This window comes from Callithrix jacchus, chromosome 2, assembly GCF_049354715.1.
Source record: "Callithrix jacchus isolate 240 chromosome 2, calJac240_pri, whole genome shotgun sequence".
NCBI classification, from domain to species: Eukaryota; Metazoa; Chordata; class Mammalia; order Primates; family Cebidae; genus Callithrix; species Callithrix jacchus.
Genome location: NC_133503.1, coordinates 129,916,887 through 129,932,651, shown reverse-complemented (window position 1 = coordinate 129,932,651; position 15,765 = coordinate 129,916,887). Strand labels below are relative to the sequence as shown.

At 39.3% G+C, this 15,765-nt stretch overlaps 1 protein-coding gene across 3 annotated transcripts in view; it reads left to right on the top strand.

The window, feature by feature from the left end:
• Nucleotides 1-15,765, top strand: part of RASGRF2 (Ras protein specific guanine nucleotide releasing factor 2) — a 279,197-nt gene that overhangs the window by 74,066 nt on the left and 189,366 nt on the right. For all 3 annotated transcript variants that reach the window (XM_078365267.1, XM_035291267.3, XM_008991883.5), the window contains exon 2: nucleotides 11,899-12,005. In XM_078365267.1, the coding sequence (XP_078221393.1) occupies nucleotides 11,899-12,005 (107 nt within the window). The remainder of the gene's footprint in view (nucleotides 1-11,898; nucleotides 12,006-15,765) is intronic.

The window sequence follows — 15,765 nt, the reverse complement described above, 5'->3', positions numbered from 1 at the left end:
ATATACCTATTCCAGATATCTTATGAATTTTTTTAATCCCTAGAGCCTTCCCTTCCAGATACTCCCATCTTGTCCAAATTGGGCTAATTGCTCTCTAGATCTTCTGTACAGCTGTCATTCAGAGATCTTCCCATGTTACTTACATTCCTGTGTTGGAACCATGGTGTTTTTGAGCCCTATGTATTCCTATTTCTTAGTTAATCCCTTTATTTGCAAAATAATATATACAATAAATTCCTTAGGAAGGGATTTGCATTAGTTCATTCTCATGCTGCTAATAAAGACATACCTGAGACTGGGTAATTTACAAAGAAATGAGGTTTAATGGACTCACAGTTCCATGTGGCTGGGGAGGCCTCACAATCATGGCAGAAGACAAAGGAAGAGCAAAGGGATGTCTTACATAGCAGCAACAAAAGAGAGAGCTTGTGCAGGGGAACTCTTATTTATAAAACCATCAGATCTCATGAGATTTACTCACTATCACGAGAACAATGTGGGGGAAACTGCCCCCATGATTCAATTGTTTCTCACCAGGTCCCTCCCACAGCACATGAGAATTGTCAGAGCTACAGTTCAAGATGAGATTTGGGTGGGGACACAGCCAAACCATATCAGGATTCTACAAGGTATATTTTTCAAACGGTTAAAAAATATGTATTCTGCCCTAATACTTAATTGATAGTTTAGTTGAATATAGGATTCCATGTTGAATATATTTTTTCTTTGGGATATTAAAGGCATTGCTCAACTTTCTTCCAGCAACTCTCAATGCTATCCTAATTTCACATTCTTTTTATGCGGCTTCTTTATTTTCTGTCTCTTCTCTCTGGAAACTTGTAGGATCCTCTTTGTGTCATTCCTCTTCTGAAATTTCATGATGACATCCCTTTGTGTGGATCTTTAGTTATTTGTTTTAAATTTATTATACAATGTTAAGACACAAATATTAAAAATGTTCAATATTTGTGTACTTTCACTCAACCTGGGATATAAAAAGATCAACACAAAATGATTTATGTGAAATGGTTGAGAGAAAGAGAATATAAATGAGGTAAAAAAAACGTTGAAAGGGACACCTAGATGAAGTCTTTATTGTGCTCTCCTTGGAACATTTCAGAAGATTAAAAAGAATCTTCTGAAATAAAAGGTTTTGAGAAAAAAATATTCAGTTGAAATTCCATGTACCCCCCTTGAAACTTCTTGCTATCCTTTTCCTCCTAGAGAAATCTATTATCTTCAGTTTAATGTTTATAAACATAAACATTGTACTACTTTATACCTTTCTAACTATATACATATCTAAAAATGGAAAGCTTGATATGCATAGTTTTAAGCCTTATGGAAATGATATTATGCTGTATATAGTCAGAAACATTTTTTGCTCAACATTGAATTGGTTCATCCGTGCTGTTCCTTGTAGCTCTAATTTATTCATTTTAATTGCTTTATAGTATATCATTGTATAGATATGCCTTGTAGTATTTATCCTTTCTCCTGTTGGTAAACATTTAGATTGATTCCAGTTTTTTCTTTGTAATTATAAAATATGTTAGGACAATTTTTGAATATGTTTTCTTGTACCAATATGTGATTGTTTCTTTATGGTATATGTGAAGGAGTGAAATTGCTAAGGTAAGAGGATATGTGCATCTTCAGCTTTACCAGGTTTTGTCAAATTGCTTTCCAAAGAGCTTGTGCCAATTTGTGCAGTGATAGTATATGATTATTTCCAGTGCTGTCTCCTTGTCAACAGTTAGTATTAATAGGCATTTTAATTTCTGTCCATCTAATGGGAAGGAACTGTTGTATTTTTTTTTTTAATTTTCTTTTCCCTGATTATGAGTGCAATTAAATGTCTTTTAAAGTTTATTAATAAATTCTTTTTTTTTTTTTTTCCCCGAGACAGAGTTTTGCTCTTGTTAACCAGGCTGGAGTGCAATGGCAGGATCTTGGCTCACCACAACCTCCGCCTCCTGGGTTCAGGCAATTCTCCTGCCTCAGCCTCCTGAGTAGCTGGGATTACAGGCATGTGTCACCATGCCCAGCTAATTTTTTTTTTTTTTTTTGTATTTTTAGTAGAGATGGGGTTTCACCATGTTAACCAGGATGGTCTCAATCTCTTGACCTTGTGATCCACCCACCTTGGCCTCCCAAAGTGCTGGGATTATAGGCGTGAGCCACTGTGCCTGGCCCGTTTATTAATAAATTCTATCTCTTCTTCTGGGTATGGTTGTTTATATCTTTTGCATGTATTTATATTGAGTTTTAAAAATATATTGATTTGTAAATCTTGTGTGTGTGTGTGTGTATTATTTTATTTTATTTTTTGGAGAGGCAGGGTCTCACTATGTTGCCTAGGCTGAAGTGCAGTGGTGGAATCATGGCAAACTGCAGTCTCAAACTCTTGGCCTCAGACCGTCCCCCTGCCACAGCCTCCCAAGCAGCTGAGACCACATCCCAGGTGCATGCCACCAACTCTGGCCAATTTTTAAATTTTCTGTAGTGATGGGGCCTTGCCATGTTGCCCAGGCTGTTCTCAAGCTCCTGGATTCAAGCAGTCCTCCTGCCTTGGCTTCTCAAATTGCTGGGATTACAAGCATGAGCCCCTGTGCCCGGCCTGTATTCTTGATACTAATATGTATCAGAAAAAGTGTTGCAAATATCCTTTTCAAATCTGTGGCTTATCTTTTCACTTTAATGGGTATCATTTGCTGTATAAAAGTTTTAAATTGTAATACAATCAACATTTTCAATCTTTTTTATGATTTGGGCTTTGTGTCTTGTTTAACAAATACTTTTCCATCCCAAGAAGATCATAAAGATATTCTCTTATATTACTAACAGTTTTAAAGTTTTACTTTCACTAGGATTTGACTCTTCCTTAGAATTAGATAATAAAATTGCTCTCCTTAGCCTATTCATATGGTAAGTTATATTAACAGATGTCCTAATATTTTACTGTATTTTGATTTTTCCAACTTTCTGATAAAGCTTAAAATTATTTCAAAAATACATTTAAAAATTGAGTTACTATAAAAGTGATTTATAAGGGATATACCTAAAATATAAAAAGAGAACATTAAAAACAAAGTGATAGAAGAGACATCACAAGTAAACACTAACCAAAAGACAAAATTAGACTATGATGCCAAATGTATAATTTGGGCTAAAGAGGCCACTATATCAATAAAATATTTAATTCATTAGAAAATGTAGCGGGTCTAAACTTGTCCACACCTAATAATATATATTATGTGTTAAAACACATACAACAAAATCTGACAGAACAAATGGAAAAAAATGTAAAGTGCACCATTATATTGGATTTTATTTATTTATTTATTTTTACATTTTTGAATTTTTTTTTTTTGTTTTTTGAAACGGAGTTTCGCTCTTGTTACCCAGGCTGGAGTGCAATGGTGCGATCTTGGCTCACCACAACCTCGGCCTCCTGGGCTCAGGCAATTCTCCTGCCTCAGCCTCCTTATATTAGATTTTAAACTGGCTCTCATTAATATAAATATCAATAAAAGCAGAATGCATATGGAGGATATGCACATTTCAACTTATGAACTATACAGAACCTTGTACATAACAGTAACACAAGTATAGAGGTTATAAATATTAGTAAATCCATTAATATAATTTACCATATATATAGGCTAAGGAGAAAAACCACATGATTATATTTATTTTATTTTATTTTATTTATTTATTATTTTGTGACATAGTTTTGCTCTCATTGCTGAGGCTGGAGTGTAATGGTGCCATCTCAGCTCACCGCAACCTCTGCCTCCTGGTTTCCAGCGATTCTTCTGCCTCAGCCTCCCACGTAGCTGGGATTACAGCCATGCACCACCATGCCTGGCTAATTTTGTATCTTTAGTAGAGATGGGGTTTCTCTATGTTGGTCAGGCTGGTGTCAAACTCCCAACCTCAAGGTGATCCACCCACCTTGGCCTCCCAAAGTGCTGGGATTACAGGTGTGAGCCACCACGCCCAGGCTGATTATATTTATTAATGATATTATCCTTTTTATACAAATTGCATATATTTTTCTGGTTTGTCACATCTTTATGCATTGCTTACAGTAGTTTTGTTATGCAGAAGTGTTTCATTTTTGTGTAATCAGATCACTAGTCTTAATGTTTCTGGATTTCGAGTCCTCATTAGGACAGTTTGTCCTATTCAGAGGTATAGTGGCATTCACTCATTTAAAAAAATATATTCATATGGTTTGTGATTTTTGCACATTGATTTTGTATTCTGAGACTATGCTGAAGTTGCTTATCAGTTTGAGGAGATTTTGGGCTGAGATGATGGGATCTTCTAGATATACAATCGTGTTGTCTGCAATTAGAGACAATTTGACTTCCTCCTTTTCTATTTGAATACCCTTTATTTCTTTTTCTTGCCTGATTGCTCTGGCTACAACTTCCAATACTATATTGAATAGGAGTGGTAAGAGAGGGCATCCTTGTCTAGTGTCAGATTTCAAAGGGAATGCTTCCAGTTTTTGCCCATTCAGTATGATATTGGCTGTTGGTTTGTCATAGTTTTTATTATTTTGAGATACATTCCATCAGTACCTAGTTTATTGAGGGTTTTTAGCATAAAGCGCTGTTGGATTTTGTTAAAGGCCTTCTCTGCATCAGTTGAGATAATCATGTGGTTTTTGTCTTCGTTACTTTTTGTGTGGTGAATTACATTTATAGACTTGCGTATGTTGAACCATCCTTGCATTCCTGGGATGAAGCCTACTTGATCATGGTGGATAAAATTTTTGATGTGCTGTTGCAATTGGTTTGCCAGTATTTTATTGAAGATTTTTGCATCTATGTTCGTCATGGATATTGGCCTGAAGTTTTCTTTTCTTGCTGAGTCTCTGCCAGGTTTTGGTATCAGGATGATGTTGGTCTCATAAAATGATTTGTGAAGGATTCCCTCTTTTTGTATTGTTTGGAATAGTTTCAGAAGGAATGATACCAGTTCCTCTTTGTATGTCTGGTAGAATTCGGCTATGAACCCATCTGGACCTGGGCTTTTTTGGGTGGTAGGCTTTTAATTGCTGCTCAACTTCAGCCCTTGTTATTGGTCTATTCAGGGTTTTGACTTCTTCTTGGTTTAGGCTTGGGAGGATGCAAGTGTCCAGAAATTTATCAATTTCTTCCAGGTTTACCAGTTTATATGCATAGAGTTATTTATAATAATCTCTAATGATGGTTTGTATTTCTGTGGAATCTGTGGTGATATCCCCTTTATTGTTTTTTATTGCATCTATTTGATTATTCTCTCTCTCTCTTTTTTTAATTAATCTGGCTAGTGGTCTGTCTATTTTGTTGATCTTTTCGAAAAACCAGCTCCAGGATTTATTGATTTTTTGAACTTCTTTTTGTGTCTCTCTCTCCTTCAGTTCTGCTCTGATCTTAGTTATTTCTTGTCTTCTGCTAGGTTTTGAGTTTTTTTGATCTTGCTCCTCTAGCTCTTTCAATTTTGATGATACGGTGTAGATTTTAGATCTCTCCACTCTTCTCATGTGGGCACTTATTGCTATATATTTTCCTCTAGAGACTGCTTTAAATGCGTTCCAGAGATTCTGGTACATCGTGTCTTCATTCTTGTTGGTTTCGAAGAACATCTTTATTTCTGCCTTCATTTCATCGTTTATCCAGTCAACATTCAAGAGCCAGTTGTTCAGCTTCCATGAAGCTGTGTGGTTCTGAGTTAGTTTCTGAATTCTGAGTTCTAACTTGATTGCACTGTGGTCTGAGAGACTGTTTGTTATGATTTCCGTTCTTTTGCATTTGCTGAGGAGTGATTTACTTCCAATTATGTGGTCAATTTTAGAGTAGGTGTGATGTGGTGCTGAGAAGAATGTATATTCTGTGGATTTGGGGTGGAGAGTTCTGTAAATGTCTATTAGGTTTCCTTGGTCCAGGTCTGAATTCAAGCTCTAGATATCCTTGTTAATTTTCTGTCTGGTTGATCTGTCTAATATTGACAATGGGGTATTAAAGTCTCACACTATTATTGTGTGGGAGTCTAAGTCTCTTTGTAAGTCATTAATAACTTGCTTTATGTACCTGGGGGCTCCTTATTTAGGATCGTTAGCTCTTCTTATTGCATTGATCCTTTTACCATTATGTAATGTCCTTCTTTGTCTGTTTTAATCTTTGTTGGTTTAAAGTCTGTTTTATCAGAGACTAGTATTGCAACTCCTGCTTTTTTTCCCTCTGCATTTGCTAGGTAAATCTTCCTCCATCTCTTTATTTTGAGCCTTTGTTTATCCTTGCATGTGAGATGGGTTTCCTGGATACAGCACACCGATGGGTTTTGGCTTTTTATTCAATTTGCCGTTCTGTGTCTTTTGATTGAGGCGTTTAGCCCATTTACATTTAGGGTTAATATTGTTATATGTGAATTTGATACTGCTGTTTTGATGCTGGCTGTTTTGCCCGTTAGTTGATGCAGTTTCTTTATTGTGTTGATCGATGCTCTTTCCCATTTGGTATGTTTTTGGAATGGCTGGTGCTGGTTGTTCCTTTCTATGTGTAGCGCCTCTTTCAGGAGCTCTTGTAAAGCAGGCCTGATGGTGATGAAATCTCTGAGTACATGCTTGTTTGTAAAGGATTTTATTTTTCCTTTACTAATGAAGCTTAGTTTGGCTGGATATAAAATTCTGGGTTGAAAGTTCTTTTCTTTAAGGATGTTGAATATTGGTCCCCACTCTCTTCTGGTTTGTAGGGTTTCTGCCAAGAGATCTGCTGTGAGTCTGATGGGCTTCCCTTTGTGGGTAACCCGACCTTTCTCTCTGGCTGCCCTTAGTATTTTCTCCTTAATTTCAACCCTGGTGAATCTGAAGATTATGTGCCTTGGGGTTGCTCTTCTTGAGGAATATCTTTGTGGTGTTCTCTGTATTTCCTGGACTTGAATATTGGTCTGCCTTGCTAGGTTGGGGAAGTTTTCCTGGATAACGTTTCCAAGGTTGGATTCATTCTCTTCATCACATTCAGGTACACCTATCAAACGTAGATTAGGTCTCTTCACATCGTCCCATATTTCTTGGAGATTTTGTTCATTTCTTTTTACGCTTTTTTTTCTAATCTTGCCTTCTCGTTTTATTTCATTGAGTTGATCTTTGACCTCTGATATCCTTTCTTCTGCTTGGTCAATTTGGCTGTTGAAACTTGTGCAGGCTTTGTGAAGTTCTTGTGTTGTGTTTTTCAGCTCCATCAATTCACTTATATTCCTCTGTAAGTTGTTTATTCTCGTTAGCATTTCATCAAATCTTTTTTCAAGGTTTTTTGCATTGGGTTAGAACATGTTCTTTTAGCTCAGAGAAGTTTCTTATTATCCACCTTCTGATGCCTGATTCTGTCAATTAATCACACTCATTCTCCATCCAGCCTTTTCCCTTGCTGGTTAGGAGTTGTGATCCCTTGTAGGATGAGAGGAGTTCTGGTTTCAGGCGTTTTCATCCTTTTTGCGCTGGTTTCTTCCTATCTTGGTGGATTTATCCATCTGTCGTCTTTGTAGTTGTTGACTTTCAGATTAGGTCTCTGACGTCCAGTTTGTTGATGATGAAGTTATTTTTTTTCTGTTTCTTAGTTTTCTTTCTATTATTCAGGCCCCTCTGCTGTAGGACTGCTGAGGTCCACTCCAGGCCCTGCTTGCCTGGGGATCACCTGCAGCTGCTGCAGAACAGTAAGGGTTGCTGCCGGTTTCTTCTTCTGCTATCTTTGTCCCAGAAGGATAACCACCAGATGTCAGTTTAATCCCTCCTTTATGAAGTGACTCTTTGGATATACCGGGGTCAGGGAGCTGCTTGAGGAGACAGTCTGTCCTTTATAGGAGCTCACGTGCTGAGCTGTGAGCTCCATTGTTCATTCAGAGCTGCTGGGTAGGTATGTGTAAGTCTGCTGCAGCAGGACTCATAAACCCCTTTTTTCTTTTTCCCTTTTTCCCAGGTGCTCTGTTGTGGGGATTTAGGACTTTATTTATGTGTTTCTGTTGTGCTGCTGCCTTTTTTTAGGGCTGCCTTGCCCAGCGAGGGGGCAGCCTAGTCACTGTCTGCCTGCAGAAGCTTTGCTGAGCAGCTGTGGGCTCCACCCAGCTGCCATGTGAACTTCCCTGCAGTCCTGTCTATACGGGTATAGTTAGAACTGCCTCGGCAATTGCAGCTGACCTCTATAATGGTGGACTCTCTCTGTAATGGCAGGCTGCCTTGGCAATGGCTGGCTGCCTCAGCAATGGCAGACAACCTCCGTAGTGGTAGACTGCCTCAGCAATGGCAGACACCCCTCCTCCATAGAGCTGGACCATCTCGGGTTCAGATGTGCTTGCAGTGAAACTCTCAATCCAGAGCATTTCAGATTGCTGGGTTTTTTTTGTGGGGGTGGGACCAGCTGAGCCTGATCAGCTGGCTCCCTGCCTCAGAGCCCTTTTTTTTGAGTTGAATGGGCGACTCTGTGTCACAGGTGTTCCAGTCACCTGTTGAAAAGGTGCCGGGATCTGTGTGATTTCCCATGCAGCGACCCACTGCACTGGCTGAAACAGCTGCGTTGAGATTCATGGTGCTTTTTTACCTGGGATTCTCCTGGCCTGGCTCCCTGTTTCAGTCCCCCCTTTTTTTAAATCAGTTGAATGGGTGACTCTCTATCCCAGGAGCTCCAATCACCGGCTAAAACCTGTGTATTTTGTACGGCGAACCGCTGCGCTGGGGCGCTGGCCAAAACAGCTTCGCTGGCCAAAACAGCTATGCTGGCAACCTGTGGGGCTCCTCCACCTGCAAATCTCCTGGTCTGTGGGCAACAAAAATTCGTCTGGAAATGCGGTGTCCACTTACCATTCAGGCTTTCGCTGGGAGCTGCAATCCTGAGCTGCTCCTGATAGGCCATCTTCCTCAGGTCTGTCTATTTTATTTTTATTTTTATTTTTTTTTGAGACGGAGCTTCGCTCTTGTTACCCAGGCTGGAGTGCAATGGCATGATCTCGGCTCACCGCAACCTCCGCCTCCTGGGTTCAGGCAATTCTCCTGCCTCAGCCTCCTGGGTAGCTGGGATTACAGGCACGCGCCACCATGCCCAGCTAATTTTTTGTATTTTTAGTAGAGACGGGGTTTCACCATGTTGACCAGGATGGTCTTGATCTCTTGACCTCGTGATCCACCCGCCTCGGCCTCCCAAAGTGCTGGGATTACAGGCTTGAGCCACTGCGCCTGGCCTATTTTATTTTTTTAAATGACTTGATACTATCCTTCAATCAGGGAAATGGAATTGTTGGGAAATAAGCAGAAGAGGAATAAGATACTTTATAACTTTATAATTACTACTATTGATAGTAATATTATAAGGGGTATTTGATATTATTGTAATAATTATCAATACAATAGAACATTAACATTTCTGATGCATTTGGAAATTTTCCTGGTGTATGATGGATTTGGGGTAGAGTTTTTCTAGTCTCTGTTGCATGGAGGTGATAACCCTTCATATATTCCGATGTTATGCATGGATCTTGGCTCCAACTTGGTGGCTTACACAGGGCCAAGACCATGGGATCCAAGGCTCCCCCTACCCTTGGATGTTAGAACCTTAGTTACTGTGCTTTTTTGCTTTGGCTTTGCCTTTCACCTTTGTTTCTACACCGGAGGATTCCTTCATTTCTCCCCTACTTTAGTTAGGCTATGTATGTTTTGCCCAGTTTGGGATTTTCCCTCAGCTTGGTTTACTGATTTGCCGTACTTTGATTCACAGTGGTCAGGAAATTGGAGAGGATGGCTGAGGGCGGTGGCTCACTCCTGTTATCTCAACACTGGGAGGCTGAGGCAGGCAGATCACCTGAGATCAGGAGTTTGAGATCAACCTGGCCAATAGGGCAAAACCCCATCTCTACTAAAAATATAAAAATTAGCCCTTGTGGTGGTCGGCACCTGTAATCCCAGCTACTTGGGAGGCAGAGGCTGGAGAATTGCTTGAACCTGGGAGGCAGAGGTTGCTGTGAACCAAGATCCAGCCTGGGAGATAGAGTGAGACCCCATCTGAAAAAAAAGGAAACTGGAGAGGACATATCCTAACATACCCTAAGGGGCTTGAAAAACAAAATGGGGTAGAATAAGCATTAACTCTGGAAGGACTATTAGTTTTTCTGGATCTAGTGGCTTGTTTTAAAGCATTTTGAAACTTTATAGCAAGAGCAAATCTTCAGATATCCCATGTGTTCAATTATGACTTAAAGATATCTGAGTTTGTACTGACTGATTGTGATCTAATGGGTATATTGTTATTCGTGAATATTGTCGAAGGCCAATGCATCTTCAACTCAAGATGTCTGTCACTTTGTCTAATTCAAAGCATACTCTAAACCCAATATATGTATGTATTTCTGCGTATTTTACATTAGAATTCTCCACATCTTAAGATAGATTATCCTAAGCTGATTGTAAAAGACTTCTGTTTTAGAACTGTGATCTGAGGACTCTGCTTGTTGCTAGAAAACATGTCTGTCTTTGCTGAACATGGAGTGGCTTAGTAAGCCAGCATGAGTTTGAGAGTCTTTGAATCTTGGTTGTATGATTATGTCTGTTCTGGAATCCTGAGAAAACAGTAGCAAATTTTTATCTTTGTATTAACAGTATAAAATTGATTGTTTTTTTGGTGTACATTTCTATGAATGTAAACAGATGCTTGGATTTGTGTAACCTCCATAATCAGGATACAGAACCATTTTATCACCACCTAAGCTCCCTCATGCAGCTCCTGTATAGTCACACACTCCCACCCCTGACTGCTGGAAACTCCTAATCTGTTCTCTGTCCCTGTTTTAAGAATATCACACAATAGGAATCATACATAGTATATAACCTTTGAGACTGACTTTTCTATTCCAAATGATACTTTTACTCCACATTGTTGCTTTTATCAAGATTATTTCTTTTTATTGCTGAAAAGCATTTGAGACTGACTTTTCTATTCAACATGATGCTTTTGTTCCATGTTGTTGCTTTTATCAATAATTTTTTTTGCTCTTTATTGCTGAGTAATATTCCATTGTTTGGATGTACTGCATTAGGATATTTAGGTTGTTTCCAGTTTTTGGAAACAACCTAAATATCCTTTAATAGGTGAGTGAATAAACAAGTGAAGTACATAAGGTTCATATGAGATAAATTATTTTACCCCTGAAAAATGTTAGTCTTTTTCCTACTTAAGCCCAGTTCCTTTCATCCAACAATAACTTATGTTACACCTCTACCAAAAAGAAATTCTGATCATGTTTTGACCCCTAGGATGGAAATTAGATTTCCTTACCTGTGTCAAATCTGCATTCTAGAATACTGTGTTGAACAGAATTGCAAGACTACCTCTGGGAAAACAGGGGCATAAGCAAATGGTGACATCTGCTAAGGTTGCAGAAGAGGCAAATGACAGCAATTGGACTGCATAATTATAGGGATATTGAGTCCCAGGATGGAGAATAGATATAGAATAGAACAGATAAGAAAATCAGCTGGTGCGGTGATGTAGACTCATGTGTCCCTGCAGCTTTATCACACCACAAAAAGGGAAACCTTTTGGAAAATATCATATTACCTTTCATTTATCTGCATAGCCCAATTTGTACAATATTCTTCTTTGTCCTTTTACAGAAAGGTCCATTACAGTAGTGATAAGGGTTGACCCTCACTGAAAGGTGTTAAGATGCAGACTATGGTACCTTCTAGGTGCAAAGTCACTGCCAACTGGACCAAGAGGGATATGTTGCATTTTGAAATAAAATTTGCATAAGTGCTGATGCATTTTGTAAATATATACCCTTGGTAGACAAATACTGTGTTATTATGCTGTTGTGCTTGAAAAATAGAACTAAACTTTTTGTGTTTGTTTTCCTTTCCAGTATTACTTTACTGTTCTTTTCGGCCATGAAGGTCAGAAACCACTGGAGCTGCGCTGTGAGGAGGAGCAGGATGGTAAAGAGTGGATGGAGGCCATTCACCAAGCCAGGTATAGGCTGAGTCCTCCTATGTGGTACTTGATTGTCTGGGTCCTGCACTGGGGTTACCACTGTTGGTGGTAGTTGTGAAATAACTTGCAATTCTAAGATGAATTTTCTCCTGGTGCCTGGTCCTTAATCATGCGTGAGAGAATTATTTGGGCTTTCCATGGCTACATTCCAGCTAAAGATTAATGATAATACATATAATAATAATAATAATATGTAGTAATAGTAGTCCTTTTTGTTGATTTCTTCCTATATGCCAGGCACTATTATATGTATTATATGTGATTTTCAATTACAGAATGTATGGAATGTATTGATTCACTTATCCTGTCAACCATCTGCAGAGGGGCATTATAATTGCCCCCATCTGCAGAGAAGGAAACTGAGGCCTGGAAGGTTAGTTTGCTTGCCTGAGGTCACACAGCTAGTAAGCCACAGAGCTGGGATATGGCCCTAGCCCAGCCTACATTTGTAAACCCTGCTCTGTGCATCTTGGTTATCAAATGAAGGTGATGACATCCTCTATCTAGGGAAATAGAAGAGTGTGATTTCACTTCCCCCTGTGAAATATCAGGAGGGTGGAAAGGTGTGTGCAAGGTCTTAAATGGGAACAAGAAATCTGAGAGAGATGCAAGGCAGGGCCCTCTCTTTTATTTTCCTGTTCAGTCCCTAAAACTGGTTCAGTTTTGTTTCCCATGCCTCTCAAGCTCTTCCTTTTTGCTTGTCCACTCCCTAATCTGGGCTGTCACTCCACAACTCCCTGCACTTTCATCTCGCTCATCTCCTGCGTATTTTGGGGCAACACTCTAGCTGTGGTGTGCTTTCTTTTTCTTCACCTGATGAGCCTTCCCTTCTCCTTCTGTCTGTTCCTCTCCCTGCAAGTCAGCCCTCACTGGCACCCTCTTCACATGGCTGTGGCACTTGCATTGTGTACTGCACGCAGGCCACTTTGCAATTCCGGTTATCATTACTTTTTTAATGTAGTTAATGTGTTAGATTTCTGTTTCCTGAGTAGGATTGTATACACCTTGAGAATGAAGAGAGGGATTGGGGTACATTCATATCTGAGTGAAGCGCATTGCTAATTATGTAGTAGGTGATCAGGAAATCTCTTCAGTTTGATTATAAGAATGAGGCATTTAGGCTGGGCGTGGTGGCTCACACCTGTAATCCCAGCACTTTGCGAGGCTGAGGCGGGTGGATCACCTGAGGCCAGGACTTCAGGACCAGGCTGGCCAACATGGTGAAACCCCGCTTCTATTAAAAATACAAAAATTAGCCAGGCATAGTGGCACACACCTGTGGTCCAGCTACTTTGGAGGCTGAGGCAGGAGAATTGCTCAAACCCAGGAGTGGAAGGCTGTAGTGAACTGAGGTCACGCTACTGCACTGCAGCCTAGGTGACAGAGCAAAACTTCATCTCAAAAAAAAAAAAAAGAATGAGGCATTTATTTTGAGTGAGTATAGGCTGTTCTGTTCTTTGAACCCTTGACGCTTTCTCTGAAAGTCTCCCCTCTCCTCTCCACTCCCTTCCCTCTTCAGCTACTTATATTGAGCACTTTCTCTGACAAGCAATGTGCCAAGTGCTTTACATACTTATCTCTTTTTATTCTTCACAACAAGTTAATACGGTATTATTACCCCATTTTACAGGTGAGAAAACAAAAATTTGTGATGGGCAGATTGGCCAAGTTCTAACACAAAGGTGTTAAGCTGCAGAGCTGGGATTCAAACCCAAGGCAATTGGACCTCAGAATCTTTAGCCAGTGTTCCATATTGTACTTACCTTCATTATCCTCTTTATCTCTGCAGTCTTTTCTTGTTCTATTTTTTTTTTCTCTTCCTCATTCAAAGACAAAAGTAGATTAATGTGTGACTAGGGTTGAGAGTAAAAGATGTTATTTGCAAAGTACTTCACTTCCTTTTCTTTCTCTGAGATGCAATGGGCTGGCAACTAAGTGCCTCTCTCTACGTGGGCCCCAGGGGAGCTTGCCGCGGGTCATGATGACCCTGGCACGTGGTTCAGCCGTCCTTGCTCTTGGTGCTCTCGGTTTGAGGGTTTTGATTCAGACTTAGGACTAATGCAGAATGATTTGCTGTAGAAAGAAAGTCAGGTCTTCAAAGAGGAAAGAAGCATTAAGCTGGCAAGGTAGAGCCCTTGGGTCATTTCCAGACAATCTTTACAGCCATTTTATTCCTTTCTACCTGGGAGTTAAAATCCATAATTTAAAACGTGCCTGTTTTCCCATCTTTTTCATTCTGGAAGAGCAAGTACTATCAGTGGCCCAAATGCCTTTGTAGTTGCCAAGCAAATATCTTGGTGAACCAAACACAAGTAGTGTGAATTGCTTTGAAGATGATTAGATTCCAAGTAAGAGATCTTTTTCCTGTTCCAGGAATGCATTTTGTCATCTATGAGAAACTGAGTTGATAAGTATTTGGTATCGTTTGACATACAGTCAAATATAGGGCACGTGTGATCGTGTCAGGAGACAGACTTTAGAAACCACTTAACTGGTTTGGATGATACAATAGTGAACCATTCTCTTCTTTTCGGATTTGAAGATTTGGTTAATAATTGACTTTTTTTCTTGATGTTTTGACTTTTTGGTCTATAAGGTCTGCTTTTCTCTTGGCTTGAGACATGAGACTGGGTTCTTTGATAACTTATTTTACTCTGACTGCTTTATACTGAGTTCTTATATTTTACTTTATGAATTGAGATATTCCTTAATTTTTTGTTTACTAAATCAGGGAAGAAAATTTTTTATCTAAGCTTGATTAAGTTGAGTTTTTGGTATAAACTTGGATCTGTAAAATTCACCTTTTTTTTGTTCATGTATGAGCAAAGCCAGAAAGTTAATGAAGCTGATTCAGAGAAAGAATTGATCAGCCATTTTTTTCTTGGCATTGTAATAAAACACAGTTAATTAATTATGCTTGGTTGACTAAACATTTCAGCCTCACAGGGCAGTCTGATGGCATTAATTCCATACTGATGCCTTTTTAATATAAAAGTTTTAAATACTCAATGTTTATGATTTTACTAATCCCTTTTTTAAAAAGTCAAAACTTTTTATTAGTTTAGCACTAGATTAGTTCTTTTCTGAGTTACTCATCCTCCCGTAGATGCCACTTAGATACAAAGACTGCTCAGAACCCCTTCTCTCAGTCACTCTTATTTTCCTGGGATGGCTTTTTAGTACCAGCCTGGGTGTGCTGTCTTTGCGTGTTACGAAAATCACTTTGTTGCTTTTGGCTTTTGTATGTCCAAGGGGAATCTACTTGCCCCACTTTGCCTTCAGAGAATCTTAGTGTCATTTTCTGGAATGTCCAGTTGCATGTTTCCTCCTTTAGATCTGGCCCAGAAAAAATAATTTTAGAATTAACATTTTTCAGTTGGAAGCTTTGATCAGTCTAAGAAGCTAATTTTAATGTTTCGCTTACCATTGGTAAACACTGCATTTCTAGATCGCAGGCATATTTAGGATATCATTTTACCACTTGTTATGGCACTAATTCAGAGGAAGCTGCTACTGAGACCCAATCTTGTTTTTGTCTTGATGAGTTGAGGCCAGAGCGTTTTCATAGCAGTTAAGTCTATGCTTATTTCATATGTGGTTTTCTACTTGAGTATGGAACTCTGGACATGAAAAATAACCTGACATTTCTTGTTTTCTTGGCCATATGTGTCCCTCATGGTGGATTTACTTGTAGACACTAGGATGATCAAAGACACTGGCCTGGTTGATTGTGGGTCCT